General features: G+C 39.3%; 1 protein-coding gene across 1 annotated transcript in view; it reads left to right on the top strand.

Moving 5' to 3' along the window:
* LOC105444093 overlaps positions 1-8,602 on the top strand; it is a 32,200-nt gene extending 23,598 nt beyond the window's left edge. The window contains exons 6-8 of the mRNA XM_030978006.1: positions 1,064-1,231; positions 6,023-6,120; positions 7,804-8,602. Coding sequence (XP_030833866.1) covers positions 1,064-1,231; positions 6,023-6,120; positions 7,804-7,894 — 357 coding nt within the window. The 3' untranslated portion in view covers positions 7,895-8,602. The remainder of the gene's footprint in view (positions 1-1,063; positions 1,232-6,022; positions 6,121-7,803) is intronic.
* The last annotated feature ends 9,781 nt before the right edge of the window (positions 8,603-18,383 follow it).

The raw sequence follows: 18,383 nt of genomic DNA, 5'->3' as shown, positions 1-18,383 counted from the left end.
GGGGGGGGCCTTAGAAGCCCCCCCCCCCCCCCCCCCCCCCGGGCTATGCAGTTTCAAAATAGCCCGGGCTAAATAGGGTTAAACCTATTTCAGTCATTCAATTTCTGTACAGATCAAGACTCTCTGCCTTCATGATGTTGAGTGCCTCACACCAGCCTCATCACATGATGACAGCTAGTAAACAAAAGTTATATATGGAGAAACATACATGTTGATCTAGAAGTATATGTAAATTAATGAAATTGAAAATCTATTTGGCAAGTTAACGTGCATGTAACCTTCATATTGTAGTTATGTTCAAGATGAGCTGGGTTTTACTCAGCGTCCTGTGTTTGTTTTTGTTCATAAATATTTTGGATGGATGCAATTACTCAGATGAATACGCAGTAGTTACATGTACTACGGCTATAATAGTAAAAGTTAGTCCTATAAATCTTTTTTGATGCATTTTCTGCGCCCACTACCCTGAACTAACCGATTTCTGAACTTAACCCAGCACTAAAATCTATAATAAACCGTAAGACTAAACCTAAGCTCAAAGCCTATTTGCAGCTCTCATGCGGATCCTATATATATTTGTGACTTAATAAAGCCCAGAACATTTGTCAACTGAGCTTAGCCATACACATACATGTATATTGGAGCACCCAGTTATATTTGCAGTCATTCAATAAATACATGTATTCTGGTAATGTACTTTAATGAATCACTGTTTGTATCACTATGTAGTGAGAAAATGCACTATGGCTGTGTTTGTCGATCCTCCTGTTGTTTTAACGCATGCCCATCAACAATTTTTCTGTGCTTTCCATCCTGTACTAACCAAATTCTTAACTTGATCCCTGCACCAAAAAGTATTCCTATCACTAAACCTGAGCTCAAACCTATTTGCAGTCCCTATCCAAATCCAATATTTGACTATATAAAGCCCATTGCATTTGTCACCCAAGCATAGCCATACACATACATGTATATCAGAGCACCCAGTTATATTTGCAGTAATTCAATGAAAACGTGTACTCTGGTAATGTACTTGTATGAATCACTGTTTGTATACATGTAGGTCCAAACTGTCACGCTCATTGACATTAGGCGTCCAACATCAGCCTCTTCACATTACCTAGCGGATGCTTTGTGTTCCATGCCAAACCTGACTAGCCTGACACTACAGGGAAAGGATTTAAAGGAGGAGTTCTATTCTGCACTGAATGCAAAGGCGTCAACCTTACAGGTATGTATGTGTGTTTGTACTCTACATCCATGCCATGACGAATTCAGGTACACATGCAGCAGTGGAGATGAATTTAAGGAGTTATGCTATTTTAGCAACATGCTGTCAATATTTTGTCAACATGTTAATTTTTTCATATGAAAATGTATAATAGTCTTAGCAGACAAAGGAACAGTATTATAAATAGAGGGGTTTTCATGTGCAGTGTAAGATACAGAATTCAGATGGCTCGAGTTAAAAATATGATGTTCTGCAAAAAACATCACTTTTAAAGGATTGCCTCAGAAAAGATATTTTGGTTTAATGAAGACTAACTTAAAGTTTTTAAGTAAGCTTTTTGGGGGGACTTGATCCCTGCACCAAAAAGTATTCCTATCACTAAACCTGAGCTCAAACCTATTTGTAGCCCTGATCCAAATCCTATATTTGACTATATCAAGCCCATTGCATTTGTCACCCAAGCGTAGTCATACACATACATGTATATCAGAGCACCCAGTTATATTTGCAGTAATTCAATGAAAACGTGTACTCTGGTAATGTACTTGTATGAATCACTGTTTGTATACATGTAGGTCCACTCTGTCTGGCTTAAAGATGTTAGGTGTCCAACATCAGCCTCTTCACATTACCTAGGAGATGCTCTGTGTTCCATGCCAAACCTGACTAACCTGAAACTACAGGGAAATGATTTCCAGGAGGAGTTCTATTCTGCACTGAATGCAAAGGCGTCAACCTTACAGGTGTGTATGTGTGTTTGTACTCTGTATCCATGCCATGATGAATTCATGTACACATGCAGCAGTGGAGATGAGTATTAGGAGTTACTAGTATGATATTTTAACAACATGCAGTCAATAATTTTTCAACGTGTTAATTTGTTTATATGAAAATGTATAATAGTCTTAGCAGACAAAGGAACAGTATTATAAAAAGAGGGGTTTTCATGTGCAGTGTAAGATACAGAATTCAGATGGCTCGAGTTAAAAATATGATGTTCTGCTAAAAACATCACTTTTAAAGGATTGCCTCAGAAAAGATATTTTGGTTTAATGAAGACTAACTTAAAGTTTTTAAGTAAGCTTTTTTTTTTTTTGGGGGGGGGGACTTGATCCCTGCACCAAAAAGTATTCCTATCACTAAACCTGAGCTCAAACCTATTTGTAGCCCTTATCCAAATCCTATATTTGACTATATAAAGCCCATTGCATTTGTCACCCAAGCATAGCCATACACATACATGTATATCAGAGCACCCAGTTATATTTGCAGTAATTCAATGAAAACGTGTACTCTGGTAATGTACTTGTATGAATCACTGTTTGTATACATGTAGGTCCAATCTGTCATGCTTGATCGTGTTAGGTGTCCAACAACAGCCTTTTCACATTACCTAGTAGATGCTTTGTGTTCCATGCCAAACCTGACTGGCCTGATACTACGTGGAAAGGATTTCCGGGAGGAGTTCTATTCTACACTGAATGCAAAGGCGTCAACCTTACAGGTGTGTATGTGTGTTTGTACTCTGTATCCATGCCATGATGAATTCATGTACACATGCAGCAGTGGAGATGAGTATTAGGAGTTACTAGTATGATATTTTAACAACATGCAGTCAATAATTTTTCAACGTGTAATTTTTTTTATATGAAAATGTATAATAGTCTTAGCAGACAAAGGAACAGTATTATAAAAAGAGGGGTTTTCATGTGCAGTGTAAGATACAGAATTCAGATGGCTCGAGTTAAAAATATGATGTTCTGCAAAAAACATCACTTTTAAAGGATTGCCTCAGAAAAGATATTTTGGTTTAATGAAGACTAACTTAAAGTTTTTAAGTAAGCTTTTTTGGGGGATGGAGAGTGTCATGTCGCTACTTATGCAGTAAAACAATTTCAGTATAAACAGATTACGGAAGGACTCTAAAGACTAGTGGATACAAATGATTTTGTTTGTAATTTTCATATTTTTAAGTTCAGAGCAATTCATATAGTGGGAATTATATCCTCATGGGTCTGAAAGTAGTATCTTAGTATACTTCAGATTCAATACTCACTCAACAAGAATGAAGATCTAGATCACAGTACTTATTTTAAGCAAATCTACATGTACACACTCTACATACACATTCATGTATAATGCATTAATTTAGTCACAAATGTATTATAGCAGTAAGGCAATGTCAAAAATGTGTCTAAATAATAAAAAAAAAGTGATAGTTTCTTCTTTGTTTTATATTTAATTCTCCAAAGACAAATACATCTCTATTTATTAAAATCAGTTACCCGTTTATGGGTATTATACATTCTAAAATAATTGTTATCAACCATTGTTCATGTAGAGGTGTTCGTGGTCTATTGGATAGGTCACTGTATGGATATGAACCATGAGGTATGGGGTTCGAATCCCTGCCATACGTAGCACTCATGTTGTTTGGCAAGACATTAATCTACATTTGCCAAACTTGTCCTAGGTGAAGTAATATAAGTGGGTACCTGTTAGGATATATTCCTTGAATGAATCACTGTTTGTATCACTATGAAGTGAGAAAATGCACTATGGCTGTGTTTGTCGATCCTCCTGTTATTTGAACGCATGCCCATCAACAATTTTTCTGTGCTTTCCATCCTGTACTAACCAAATTCTTAACTTGATCCCTGCACCAAAAAGTATTCCTATCACTAAACCTGAGCTCAAACCTATTTGTAGCCCTTATCCAAATCCTATATTTGACTATATAAAGCCCATTGCATTTGTCACCCAAGCATAGCCATACACATACATGTATATCAGAGCACCCAGTTATATTTGCAGTAATTCAATGAAACTTGTACTCTGGTAATGTACTTTCATGAATCACTGTTTCTATACATGTAGGTCCAAACTGTCAGGCTTGTACACATTAGGTGTCCAACATCAGCCTGTACACATTACCTAGTGGATGCTTTGTGTTCCATGCCAAACCTGACTGACCTGCTACTAGATGGAAAGGATTTCCAGGAGGAGTTCTATTCTGCACTGAATGCAAAGGCGTCAACCTTACAGGTATGTATGTGTGTTTGTACTCTTTATCCATGCCATGATGAATTCAGGTACACATGCAGCATTGGAGATGAGTTTAAGGAGTTTTTATGCCTCAGTTACGAAGTAGCCGGAGGCATTATGTTTTAGGGTTGTCTGGCCGTCCGTCTGTACGTCTGTACATACGTCTGTACGTACGTACTTCCCGTTCTTGTGATCGCGTTATCTGAAGAACCGGTTCATGGATTTCTGCCAAACTTTGGTCATGTATGTATCTTACAGAGCGGATGAACTGATTAGATTTTGGGGTCACGAGGTCAAAGGTCACAGGGCTCATTATGTATGCAAAAACAGCTCATGATCGCATTATCTCAAGAACCGACTGATGGATTCCTGCCAAACTTAGGTCATGTATATTACTTGCAGAGTTGATGAACTGATTAGATTTTGGGGTCACGAGGTCAAAGATCAAAGATCACAGGGCTTATTTTGTATGCAAAAACAGCTCGTGATCGCGTTATCTGAAGAACCGATTAATGGATTCCTGCCAAACTTTGGTCATGTATGTATCTTGCAGAGCCAATAAACAGATTAGATTTTGGGGTCACGAGGTCAAAGGTCAAAGGTCACAGAGCTCATTATGTATGCAAAAACAGCTCGTGATCGCGTTATCTCAAGAACCGATTGATGGATTGCTGCCAAACTTGGTTATGTATGTTACTTGCAGAGCCGATGAACTGATTAGATTTTGGGGTCACATGGTCAAAGGTCAAAGGCCACAGCGCACATTATGTATGCAAACACAGCTCGTGATCGCGTTATCTCAAGAGCCGATTGATGGATTCCTGCCAAAATTAGGTCATGTATGTTACTTGCAGAGCCAATGAACTGAGTAGATTCTTCGTTCATAAGGTCAAAGGTCATGGGCTCATTATGTATGCAAAAATAGCTTGTGAACGCATTCTCATTAGAACTGACAGATGGATTACTATTTAACTCAGGACATCTTGCAGAGCCAATGAACTGAGTAGATTTTAGGGTCATGAGGTCAAAGATCAAAGGGTCATATATGTATATGAGAAATTGCTTGTAATCACGATATTCTGAGAACCTGTTAATGAATTACAATTGAACTTGAATTCGAAAAATTTCTTCTGTTTTGGTTTGTAAAATTGCTCTTTGACGGAGGCATCATTTTCGACTGCGCGGAGTCGAATTCCATCTAGTTTGTTTGTTTGTTTTTTTGGGGGGGAGAGTGTTGTGTTACTAGTTACGCAATAATACAATTTCAGTATAAACAAATCACTGAAGTACTCTAAAGACTAATAATACAAATAGTTCAAATCAATTCATAAGGTTTGAATAATGTCATCATGGGTCTGAGAGTATACGTCAGATTGAATAGTCACTAAACAAGGATGGAGATCTTGATCACAGTGTACTTATTTTAAGCACAGATTTTGTTGTTGTTTTTTTGTTCTTTTTGTTTTGGGCATGTGCATGATCAGGGAGGATGGGGTGTCGGCATAAAGTTCTGTTGAAAATATTGACCAGTTCAATCAACATAGCTTTTTTGTATGTGTGTGTATGTGGTGGGGAGGGGTGGGGGGGCATATAGGAGTTGTCAACATAATAAGGATACTAAGTCTATATGCCAGAGAGAGTACTGACCTGGTATGTACATGTATGTTAAAGTATGTCAGCCAGACTGGAATGGAGGGAAACTACATGAATCTTTATCACCAATCATGCTCATACATTTCTTTTCAGGATTCTTTTCCTCAAATCAGTAATGGAAATTTCATGTTCAATGGAGTTCCCCAAGCGGATTTTGATTCATTCCTGCAGTCACTCACTGACTTTCGACGGTAAGTGAACTATTAAACATAATGAATTACATATTAATTTTATTGCTATACAACTTACTCCTAGATCCTAATCAAATGATTGGTTAAGCAGGGTCATGTATGATTCCTTTACTGAGAATATTACATGTTTTTCCATGAAAAAGCATGCTATAGTTTCTAGTACTATTTAACGATCTTTCCACAGCAGGGCATGTAGAGTTTAATATGCTTTATATACTGTGTGTGGATTAATACATGTATATCACTGTGCATTGATGCTTGAAGAGGTAAGTGCCCCTATCCCTGTGTTGGCGCTAAATTAAGCCTATTAAATTTGGATTTATTTATCAGCGATAATTACTAAGAACAATCTTGAAAGTCTCTTTAAATCAAATAACAAGGATCTAGGATATTTTTCGTATAAAAAAAATGGTGGATGTTTTATTCGTTCATTACAGGATCTATCTGCTCTTGTTGAGGCCGGTTAGGCACCTATCCTATTCAGCCTGACGGCTGTGAACAATATATACAAGTGTCCCCAATAAACATAAGTTTTAGTTTTCTTGGGTTATATTCTGTGCAATATACTTATTACGTCTGCTACATTCAAAAAGTGAAAATTATGTTAATTATCATAAATTGAGGTTGCATGGAATGGGACTAATTGTAGGTGTTGGTGCAGATTCATCTCTAAACTGTACAAATACATAGCCAGCTTTACATAGAAATTCTCGCTATCGCCAATATGCCCAAAATGCACAGATGAAGCCTCTCTGAAGTAACTTTGAGCCAATGTACATAGGTACGTCTCTGAAAGCTACATCTAGGTTCTTTGTTTTTGGTGACGGCAGCAATGACAAACAAGAGAAAGATCCTCCAAATCTTATCGATGTCTAGATTAAAACAATGGAAGGACCTTCTTGAAACTTCAAGAAAATGATAGGCTTAACTTTAGAATATCCCACCAGAATGGAGTATGTCCATTGGTCATCTAAAAAGCCAACGAACCCTTTAATGTAGTCACATCCTTTAATATTTCAGACAAGGTTTCACTCTTGCCAATGAACATAACCAACGAAAGGTGACATTATTATTTCTACGCTCCTACTTGCTCTTTCCAATCACAACACCAAATATGTTAATTTTAGTATGTGTAAATATTTCATACGTTTTAAGTAATGATGCACTCTTGAAAGCGTTGAGAATCGTTGATAAATCACTGTGAGTACTGTCAGAAAATAGAGTACACAGACACACAATCACAGCCGGCGACTTGGTCACCAAACTATCCCAGAGTGCATTTGAAACGAGGCCTGAATGTAACATGCTGGTATTTGTAATATATTGGTGATATCGAGAATTAATCAAAGACTTTTCTTATTTATCTTTGCTTTAACAGGAAACATTTTTTCACTAGCATAAAAGAAAGCATGAATTTCAGAATACCACCTCAGGCCTTCGGTGCCTAGGCCGTGTAACATTGAAAGTTACTATTAATATTATCCAAAATCTTGATTGTACATGCAGGTTTCCCTGATACATGTATCTTCTTCGTTACAGGTAAATACAATGCTTAAACAATTAATTGCAGCAAAAGTGGAGATTTTTACAATTGATTGGATTGTTAGTCACTTCATATGTTACAGGGCCCAGATCCTATCCCCCAAACCTATATTTTATCTTCTTTCCTCAACATCAATGCAGGGAGGATGCATTTGACTTTACAGACTCGGACGAGGAGGTTAGCGTCTCGGACGAGGATGATGACGTCTTGGACCAGGAGGATGACCTATGATGGACATCACAGCCATCAGAATACCTTCAACCATCAAGATCGCATAGCTGGATTATGTGCTGCTCGATCGTATAGAACTATCTCCAAGAGGGTTCTACGACACTTGCTACTGTGACAGTCTTTCTGCGTCGGCTTCCTACACTAACCAAAATTCCAGCTTCAACCTCAGAAGAGGAGGATTACGTCTCAGACGAGGAGGATGACCTATGATGGACATCACAGCCATCAGAATACCTTCGAGAGCCACACAATGGCAGTGCACAACCATCCAGATTGCACAGTTTGATTATGTGCTACTGGATCATATAGAACTATCTCCGAGTCGGTTGTACGACAGTTGTTCCGCGTCGGTTTCCTACACTTACCAAAATGTTAACTTCAACTTCAGGCCTTACATATTACTGTAAACATAAAATTATAATATTTAACACTAGAAATGAAACAGCAAATTCAATGAACTTCATATCACAACATAGCAACGTTATATTCATACACAATAAATATATCATATTACGTGTACCTAACCGTAAACATTATTACCTGAACTCAAAATAAAGTGCGACCATAACCCTATATATTTCATAAAGTATAGCCTGGATCATAGGATCAAATGTTGACCCTCATCCATTTTTTCCCCTCATCCACAGGATTCCTTTACATCTACAATCATGCAAAATTCCATATTTACATCACTTGGTCAAACTAAAATTTATATTAAAAAATTTTACCAAAGCAAAAATCAATCATATACTGCATTCAATTTATTTTATATGACAGATTATGACTTAAAACGTAAACACAATAACAACAAAATTGATGGTCGAAATAAAAACACTTTTTCATGAATTTCTTTTCTGTTAGATTTGTTTGATCAATACATTTTTCAATTTCATGATAAAATTATATAGCTGACATAATATTGTCAAACAACGTAAACGTTTGTTCCACTGGGCTGAAAACAATTCTGTTCTTACCACCATGACAAGCAGCTGGTCAACCAGTTGTGTTACTTAATATCCCAAGGTGTAACGCCTGATCATTAGCAATTCAGAAAAAAATAGCTGTGAAGGATGACTTACTGAAATCTTTTATTTTTGTCTGCACTCATAGAAGTAAGTTGCAAGAATGAAATTTGAAACTTGGGCCCTGTTTTATGAAACTTGTTATCAATAACAAGTTGCAATAACTATTATAAGCTATTGAAATTGTTGCATTTGAATGGTTGAGAGCCAATTTGTCATAGAAAATGTGACACTTGTTATTGGTAGCAAGTTTTATGAAACAGGACCGAGAGTTCCTTTGAGCTAGTTTGTCTGGAAATTGGATTTCGTTACGATCGAGGGCCCTCTTGCTTCAAAAGTTGCAATGTCAAACACAACATTACTCAAAAAGTAAACACAATTACTAAATACATGACCCCAATTGGTTGAAAATGTAATTTTGATTTCAACTTTTTATGGAAGAGTCCTCAGAATGCAATATTGACTTTGAGGTTGTTTTGTAATGTGTTTGTAATTTTATTAAGTATTTAAATTACCATGTTGTACTTGATTGTATGCATTTTGGTCAGGCTCACACAAGTTGCGTTTACACAGTTGGGCCCCGAAAGTTTACATGTACTGGGAAGAAACTCATTTTACTCAGATTTTCTCAACTTCATTCGTTCCTATCAGGAGTCACTCATCTCAGAGTAATTAGTGATGTATATACTATATATATTAAACAGAGACCATATTTGTTTATCTTCCTGAAGTGCAAAGTTGGTAGGAATGAGTGAAATTGTGATAATGTATATCTGGCCCGACTCTACATGTATGTACATATACAATTCAGGGATTATTCTAGTACTTGATTTTTTTGGGGCCTTTTTCTATTTTTAACTATCAGTAGATATGTACCAAGTTTTGCGTGCCTTATGATTTTTTATATACTATAAACAGAGACAAAATTTGTTGTATCTTCCTGAAGTGAAAAGTTGGCTGGAATGAGCGAAACTGTGATAATGTTTATCTGGCCCAACTCTACAATTAAGGAATTATTCCAGTACTTGACAATATATATTTTTTTCTCCATCTTCTTCCATTTGAACTATCAGTAGATGTGTACCAAAGTTTTGTGTGCCTTATGCTTTGTATATACTATAAACAGAAAGAGAATTTGTCTATCTTCCTGAAGTGAAAAGTTGGCAGGAATGAGTGAAGTTGTGATAATGTACATCTGGATCAACTACATGTATATACATACCACAATTCAAGGATTATTCCAGTACTTAATAGCATTGTTGTATTTTTGTTCTTCCATTTTAACTATCAGGCCTATGAGTAGATGTGTACCAAGTTTTGTGTGCCTTATGCTGAAGGCCTGCATGTATGAACAAAGTGGTCATGTGATTTGATATTAACCTTGATGCCAAGAGCTTCTTGTATAGGAGGGAGATATGCATTGAAATCCTGAACTCTGTGACATGTTGAAAATGTAAAAATCACCATTTTTAATACAAACCAGCATACCAGTGTGTGTTTACTGTAGGACATACTTTCTATCAGTGTATAAATCAATATTCTTTGAAGATACATGATTTTTATGAGAAAGATGTAGCAATAAAAGAATGTTTCCAACCTCGAGAAGAAAATCTGATCACTGTTATTCGAATCAGATGATCTTATAGTTTGTAAGTTTACAGCCTTGTATGTATAAGATATGCAAAGAATACCAAATTAACTGAAATTAAAATTTCATTACATTTGAAATATGTTCATAACAATCATGTTTGTGCTTACTATGTTTATGTGTACTGAGTATGTGCCAAAGATTAAAGTATTTCTGAATTTCTGAATTCAGTATTTATTAGGTTTAAATCCAGAGAGAGGGGGTGGGAGGGAGGGTAGGACGGGAGAGAGAGAGATGATGTGCATGAGAGTGAGAGATAGAGGAAGGGAAGAGAGTGAGGGGAGGATCAAGGGAGGAAGGGAAAGAGAGATGAGGTGCATGAGAGTGGAAGATAGAGAGAGGGAAGAGAGTGAGGGGGTGGATCAAGGGAGGAAGGGAGAGAGAGAGATGATGTGCATGAGAGTGGGAGATAGAGGGAGGGAAGAGAGTGAGGGGGTGGATCAAGGGAGGAAGGGAGAGAGAGAGATGAGGTGCATGAGAGTAAGAGATAGAGGAAGGGAAGAGAGTGAGGGGAGGATCATCAAGGGAGGAAGGGAGAGAGAGAGATGAGCTGCATGAGAGTGGGAGATAGAGGGGGGGGAGAGAGTGAGGGGAGGATCATCAAGGGAGGAAGGGAGAGAGAGAGATGAGCTGCATGAGAGTGGGAGATAGAGGGGGGAGGAGAGAGTGAGGGAATGATCAAGGGAGGAAGGGAGAGAGAGAGAGATGAGGTGCATGCGAGTGGGAGATAGAGGGAGGGAAGAGAGTGAGGGGGAGGATCAAGGGAGGAAGGGAGAGAGAGAGATGATGTGCATGAGAGTGGAAGATAGAGGGAGGGAAGAGAGTGAGGGGAGGATCAAGGGAGGAAGGGAGAGATGAGAGTGGGAGATGGAGGGAGGGAAGAGAGTGAGGGGAGGATCGAGGAAGTGAGAGATGAGAGAGAGAGATAGAGGGAGGGAAGAAAGTGAGGGGAGGATCAAGGGAGGAAGGGAGAGACAGAGAGATGATGTGCATGAGAGTGGGAGATAGAGGGAGGGAAGAGAGTGAGGGGGATGATCAAGGGAGGAAGGGAGAGACAGAGAGATGATGTGCATGAGAGTGGGAGATAGAGGGAGGGAGAGAGTGAGGGGAGGATCAAGGGAGGAAGGGAGAGAGAGAGATGAGGTGCATGAGAGTGGAAGATAGAGAGAGGGAAGAGAGTGAGGGGGTGGATCAAGGGAGGAAGGGAGAGAGAGAGATGATGTGCATGAGAGTGGGAGATAGAGGGAGGGAAGAGAGTGAGGGGAGGATCAAGGGAGGAAGGGAGAGAGAGAGATGAGGTGCATGAGAGTGCAAGATAGAGAGAGGGAAGAGAGTGAGGGGGATGATCAAGGGAGGAAGGGAGAGAGAGAGATGAGGTGCATGAGAGTGGGAGATAGAGGGAGGGAAGAGAGTGAGGGGGATGATCAAGGGACTGGGAAGGGAGAGAGAGAGATGAGGTGCATGAGAGTGGGAGATAGAGGGAGGGAAGAGAGTGAGGGGAGGATCAAGGGAGGAAGGGAGAGAGAAAGAGAGATGAGATGCATGAAAGTGGGAGATAGAGGGAGGGAAGAGAGTGAGGGGAGGATCAAGGGAGGAAGGGAGAGAGAGAGAGATGAGGTGCATGAGAGTGGGAGATAGAGGGAGGGAAGAGAGTGAGGGGGATGATCAAGGGAGGAAGGGAGAGAGAGAGATGATGTGCATGAGAGTGGGAGATAGAGGGAGGGAAGAGAGTGAGGGGAGGATCAAGGGAGGAAGGGAGAGAGAGAGATGAGATGCATGAGAGTGGGAGATAGAGGGAGGGAAGAGAGTGAGGGGAGGATCAAGGGAGGAAGGGAGAGAGAGAGAGATGAGGTGCATGAGAGTGGGAGAGAGAGGGAGGGATGAGAGTGAGGGAGGATCAAGGGAGGAAGGGAGAGAGAGAGAGAGATGAGATGCATGAAAGTGGGAGATAGAGGGAGGGAAGAGAGTGAGGGGAGGATCAAGGGAGGAAGGGAGATAGAGAGAGATGAGGTGCATGAGAGTGGGAGATAGAGGGAGGGAAGAGAGTGAGGGGGAGGATCAAGGGAGGAAGGGAGAGGGAGAGATCAGGTGCATGAGAGTGGGAGATAGAGGGAGGGAAGAGAGTGAGGGGGAGGGTCAAGGGAGGAAGGGAGAGAGAGAGAGATGAGGTGCATGAGAGTCGGAGATAGAGGGAGGGAAGAGAGTGAGGGGACGATCAAGGGAGGAAGGGAGAGAGAGAGATGAGGTGCATGAGAGTGGGAGATAGAGGGAGGGAAGAGAGTAAGGGGGAGGATCAAGGGAGGAAGGGAGAGAGAGAGATGAGGTGCATGAGAGTGGGAGATAGAGGGAGGGAAGAGAGTGAGGGGAGGATCAAGGGAGGAAGGGAGAGAGAGAGATGAGGTGAATGAGAGTGGGAGATTGAGGGAGAGAAGAGAGTGAGGGGGTGGATCAAGGGACTGGGAAGGGAGAGAGAGAGATGAGATGCATGAGAGTGGAAGATAGAGGGAGGGAAGAGAGTGAGGGGGAGGATCAAGGGACTGGGAAGGGAGAGAGAGAGATGAGGTGCATGAGAGTGGGAGATAGAGGGAGGGAAGAGAGTGAGAGGAGGATCAAGGGACTGGGAAGGGAGAGAGAGAGATGAGGTGCATGCGAGTGGGAGATAGAGGGAGGGAAGAGAGTGAGGGGGGAGGATCAAGGGAGGAAGGGAGAGAGAGAGATGAGGTGCATGAGAGTGGGAGATAGAGGGAGCTAGGGAAGAGGATGTATATATGTGTAGGGAAAGAGATAGAGGGGGTATCAATTTAAAGTGAATGAGAGAAGAAAGGGGAGGTTTAGAGCATAATTATGATACGAGAGGTGGAGATGTAGAGATTAGAGATGGATAGCCAGTGTAAATATCATATCCTTAATACAGGAGTTACATACTAGTTATACTTAGGAGGCTTAAAATGACAATAGTTACAACCAGGTTATGTGCTCTAAGAGAGCGCTATCAAAGCTCTTCATTTACTACATGTATTTTTACTGTTACAAGTCTACCACAAGGTGGCGCTATTTCACTGTTGACTTCAGGATACATTGACTCATCTCGTTACAGCCAGTATGTACCAGTAAGAGGGAAGAAGGAGAGAAAGAGGGGAGGCTGTAGAGATGTTGAAGTAGATAGCTAAATAGACAATGGGACAAGCTTGAAAGATAGATTTAGAGCATAGGAGAGGTAGAGATATAGCTCAAGATGGATAGAGATGGATAGCGAAACAGGGAAAGGAAAATGAGAAACAGGGAGAGAAAGGAGGAGTATGTCAGAGGTTTTTTTTTGGGGGGGGGGGGGTGGGGGTTGGTACATTCAATGGTAGTGAAGTGGAAGATATGGCACAGGAAAGAGCAAGCAGTTTCTTTATGACGTTGAGTGTAATACAACAGAGATCAGTGCGTGTTTAGCGGGGCATTGCGTGTTGTACGTCGGGCTGGTGTGTGTATAGAATGTTACTATAGATTGAAGTATTTTGTCTCAAACACTCGAAATTCTCTTCAAATCTTCAAATGCAAATCTAGATTTAATGAAATTGTGGTTCAGAGGCATCAGAGCGAATGTTTTCTAACAGTGTCACGAAATTTGTTTTTATAAACGTCACGATACATGTATAAATATATAGATTTTTTGTTGTTGTTCAGTTCACGGTTGGCAATTGGCAAACATTATATGCCGGGAAAAGTTTCTGGTTGTACAATACACGAAAGAGAAGAAAAAAATATCATAGCTCTAAATGTTATGTACGTGTAACCAGATTCCCTTTTCTTTGTTTACTTGTGCAACTGGAAACAAAAGCCACTTCAAGATAATATCAACAGTCTCTGCAATGGGATTCCCAAAATATGCCAATCAAATATGTTCGCTGCTGCTAGCTCAGATGAGGTTATATTGTAGTCGAAACCAAGAGTAACGAACTATTCCGAAACATGCAACAAAAGCCAGTTGAGGACCTTCAATGTATTCAAGGAAAATCCAACATCAATAGTAAGTTGCTCAAAGGGAAGGTAGAATTTCTTTTGATGCAATTAATAAAAACAATATGAAAGTTATGATTTGTTACTGATCGAGGCTGGATTTATCTTCATTATGTCTTATCACCCTCATAATACACATCAATTTTCTTCAGGGTTCCCCATTTTCGCCTTTTTCCATGACCAGATAAGTATCATTTTGGTGTGGGTAACTATATTGCGGCATCCAAGCGGCATTCACATTTGCCAGTTCAAACTGCAAGGCCATAGCCATATACGACCCGCACCCATGATAAATTCCCATGACTTCCCATGACTTTGGGAGTTATTTTCTTCTTTGTTTTCATGAATTTTCCAGAACTTTTTTTATGTCATGACTTTCCACGTTTCTCCATGACCGTAGGAACCCTACATCGTGATGTGACCTGCATGTCATGAGTTGAGAGTTATTGTTCTAAATAGAGAATTACCACACAAATGAATTGGTTTATTCCTTTTTATCAAATAGTCTTTTTTATTCACACTTCACTAAAACAGTTTTATGAAGTACAACATTACACTTCATGCTCATCTACATCTTTTCATAAACAGAGCCATTTACATACATATAAATCACTTTATTAATTTGCATTATGTTAAACCTAGATATTCACAACTAGTTCAATTATCCAATATTTGATGGATATATCATTGAATAACAACATATCTTACTGCCACTCCATGATACCTACTACCATAATATAGTTATCTACTATGGCTCTTTCAAGAATCTTGGTGCATGAGCATGAAAATAAAATTGATAAATTCATCACTTTTTAGGAAACTAGGCATCTTTTCACAAAACAGCTCAAGTACAAGCTCATCAACGTCCCGATTGAAACGCTTGTTCAAGCACATTTCGATTGGATGTTGCTGAACTGGTACTGAAGATAGTTTTGTGAAATGATGCCCTATGTTTTTTTGTTTTTTTAATGATTTACCATTCGTAAAGTTCTCATTGCAGCAAAGCAGCTTGAATTCAGGAGAAATCTAACTCAGATGTGTCATTACTCATCCTGCTTTCTGATTGGTCAGTTCCAAAGGAAGGCCATGAATACGTGAATGTTTCATGCTTGGAAAACAATCTGAAATAGATATTTGAAAGCCATAGCTTTATTGGTTGGCTTGGCTTATTTTACTCTCTGAAATTAACATGCAACTTTTTTGAAGTTTGATCTAGTGAATGGAACCGAGTAGATCTATGCAAAAATACAAATGAAATGATGGGGGGAATAAAACATATACATTTTTAGAATTGAACTTTTCATTTGTTTTCTCATCTTCATCTTTGCCTGAAGAAGGTTTTGCACGACAAATAAATTATGCCACAGATATGACGCCGTATAGACCGCCCTTTTTAATGTGTAAATAAATGGTAACTGCATACAAACCAGATCCTGCACGTCTTCACTGAGCTCTGTGTTATAAGAAACAGAAATGCGAAGAATATTAGACTCGACATCAGCATAAAAAAAAACGCCACGGTGTTGCCGCATCATGATATATCTGAAGGAGATTTAGGATGGCAATTAACTATGTCATGCCCATCACACGTGGCTAATCAAGAAAGGTTTGTGTTAGAATATTTTGCACTGAGAGCAAGAAAGGCATTACCTGATCAATAAATATTTGACATCGAATAAAATTAGATATGAGTGAATTGACAAATTCCGCCCCCCCCCCCCCAGCCCAGCCCAGCCTTTTCTCGTGAACACTATTTGTGATACATTCTCCTGCTGCGATAATGAACTGTCTTAAATTAAAAGTTGTGCTTGGAGATACTATATAGTTTCATACGCATATTTATAACGCTTGTCTTTTTTAATACAGTGTGTTTGATTTATACAGAAACGGCAAGCAATTAGCGATTGAGATAGAGGGGAGGGGGCTATGAAATGAGGGTGGAGGAAGATGATTGTAATATTTGGAAAGAGAGGGTATGAGAAAGATTATGATGATGATGATGGTGATGATGGTGGTGGTGGTGGTGATGGTGATGATAATGATGATAATGAGGGTGATTGCTATGATCATGATAATGGTGATAATGACGATACTACTTCGGATTATAATACTTGATGATGATAATTTTGATGCCATTAATGGTGATGGTGATGGTGATGATGCTAATTATGATGGTGATGATGATGATGATGATGATAATGATGATGATGGTGATGATAGTGATGATGGTGATGGTGACGATGATGGTGATGAGGATGATGATGATGACGATAATGATGATGGTGACGATGATGGTGATGAGGATGATGATGATGATGATGGTGATGATGGTGATGGTGACAATGGTGATGGTAATGATGATGATGACGATGGTAATGATCATGATAATGGTAATGATGAGGATGCTAATTATGACATTTCAATAAGGGACGCATATTAAGGTAATATATTGAAAGTGCCTTAGGTTGATTTCCGAAAGTAGTTGGCTTAAAAAAATAAAAAAAAATTGTGGTAATCGTAAATTATTAGAAATTCTCATCAACTAAATTATTGATTGCGGGTGTTCTGAACTCGGATGTAATCAATGCACCATTTAGAACAAGTATTTGCGTTCGAATCAGCTCTCCTGGAAAACTCGGCCACGACTCGGATTTCCACCGAATCCCTGTTGACTTTAGACGGAGCCGATACCCGGATCCAAAGAAATTGTATCTATTTTACTGACGTAGAGCAATAGATAAAGGAGTGAACGTTTTACCTTGAAGCGACAGTATAGCCGCGCGTAATTGATTTGTGAAATTAGGCATGAGACCAAATCCCCCCCCCCCCCCCCTTAATTCCTATTTAGAGCCCAGGGGCCTGTTTCATAAAACATGCTATCAATAACATGCAGGCCTGATAATTTCCGATTTAAATCGGTTTCCCTATTATTATTTTTTCCCCGATTTTTTTTTCCCGATTCCCCTTTCCTATCTTACCCCTATTTTTCCCTTTTTAGCCCCAAATTTCTTACTAAAAAGGGGGGAGAGGATGTTGTTGGATGCCCTTTTTTTTACCGAGGGAAGGGGGTGGTTGAGGATTTTGTTTTTGTTTTTTGGTGCTCACTGTCACCCCTGAACATGTTAAACATTTAAAAACTGTTATTAAGCTACTGAAATCGTGGCATTTGATTGGCTGAGAGCAAATTTGTCATAGATATTTAGCATTTTGTTTTTTCTAAAACTTAAGTTTTATGAAACATGGCCGCTTTGCCAATCTTTACCAATTCATTACAAGACGTAGTTTCCTTTGGATGACAGTGATATTAGGAGTCCGCCCCCCCCCCCCCTCCCCCGTGATAATCAGAATTTTGCGGGGATTGGATACCCCCTTTTTTATCGATAACAATTTGTATAATTTGATTCCTTTAAAGTTGTCTGACATAAGACTTTTGGTTTTTATGAAATTGAACATGGCATGGCTGGAAAAAAAAGGGGTTTACATAACTTTTGAGGGAAAGAAGATCCTTTGCACGCTCTGATGACTTTTATCGTTGTAGCTAGTGAGTTATAAGTAACTTTGCCATGATGATGTAAAGAGCGAATTTTTTTTCCCCGTTAATTATATATAGGCCTAAAAACCAAAGTTTTATTTTGTATTTATATCAATTAATGTTCACCTTCTCTTTCTCGGAGAGGAAGGAAAGGAAAAGCATAGTTTAGCACTGGACAGTTAACCTTTATTAATCAATACCCGCACCCTGTTCATGGTCGACATCGAAATTATTGTCCACACCATCGATTGAACGGCAGGTGTGAAACTCACTGAATCA

The sequence above is a fragment of the Strongylocentrotus purpuratus genome, unplaced genomic scaffold (assembly GCF_000002235.5).
Source record: "Strongylocentrotus purpuratus isolate Spur 01 unplaced genomic scaffold, Spur_5.0 spur5_scaffold_1, whole genome shotgun sequence".
Lineage (NCBI taxonomy): Eukaryota > Metazoa > Echinodermata > Echinoidea > Camarodonta > Strongylocentrotidae > Strongylocentrotus > Strongylocentrotus purpuratus.
The sequence above is the reverse complement of the archived record's forward strand: the minus strand, read 5'-3'. Positions and strand labels throughout refer to the sequence as shown.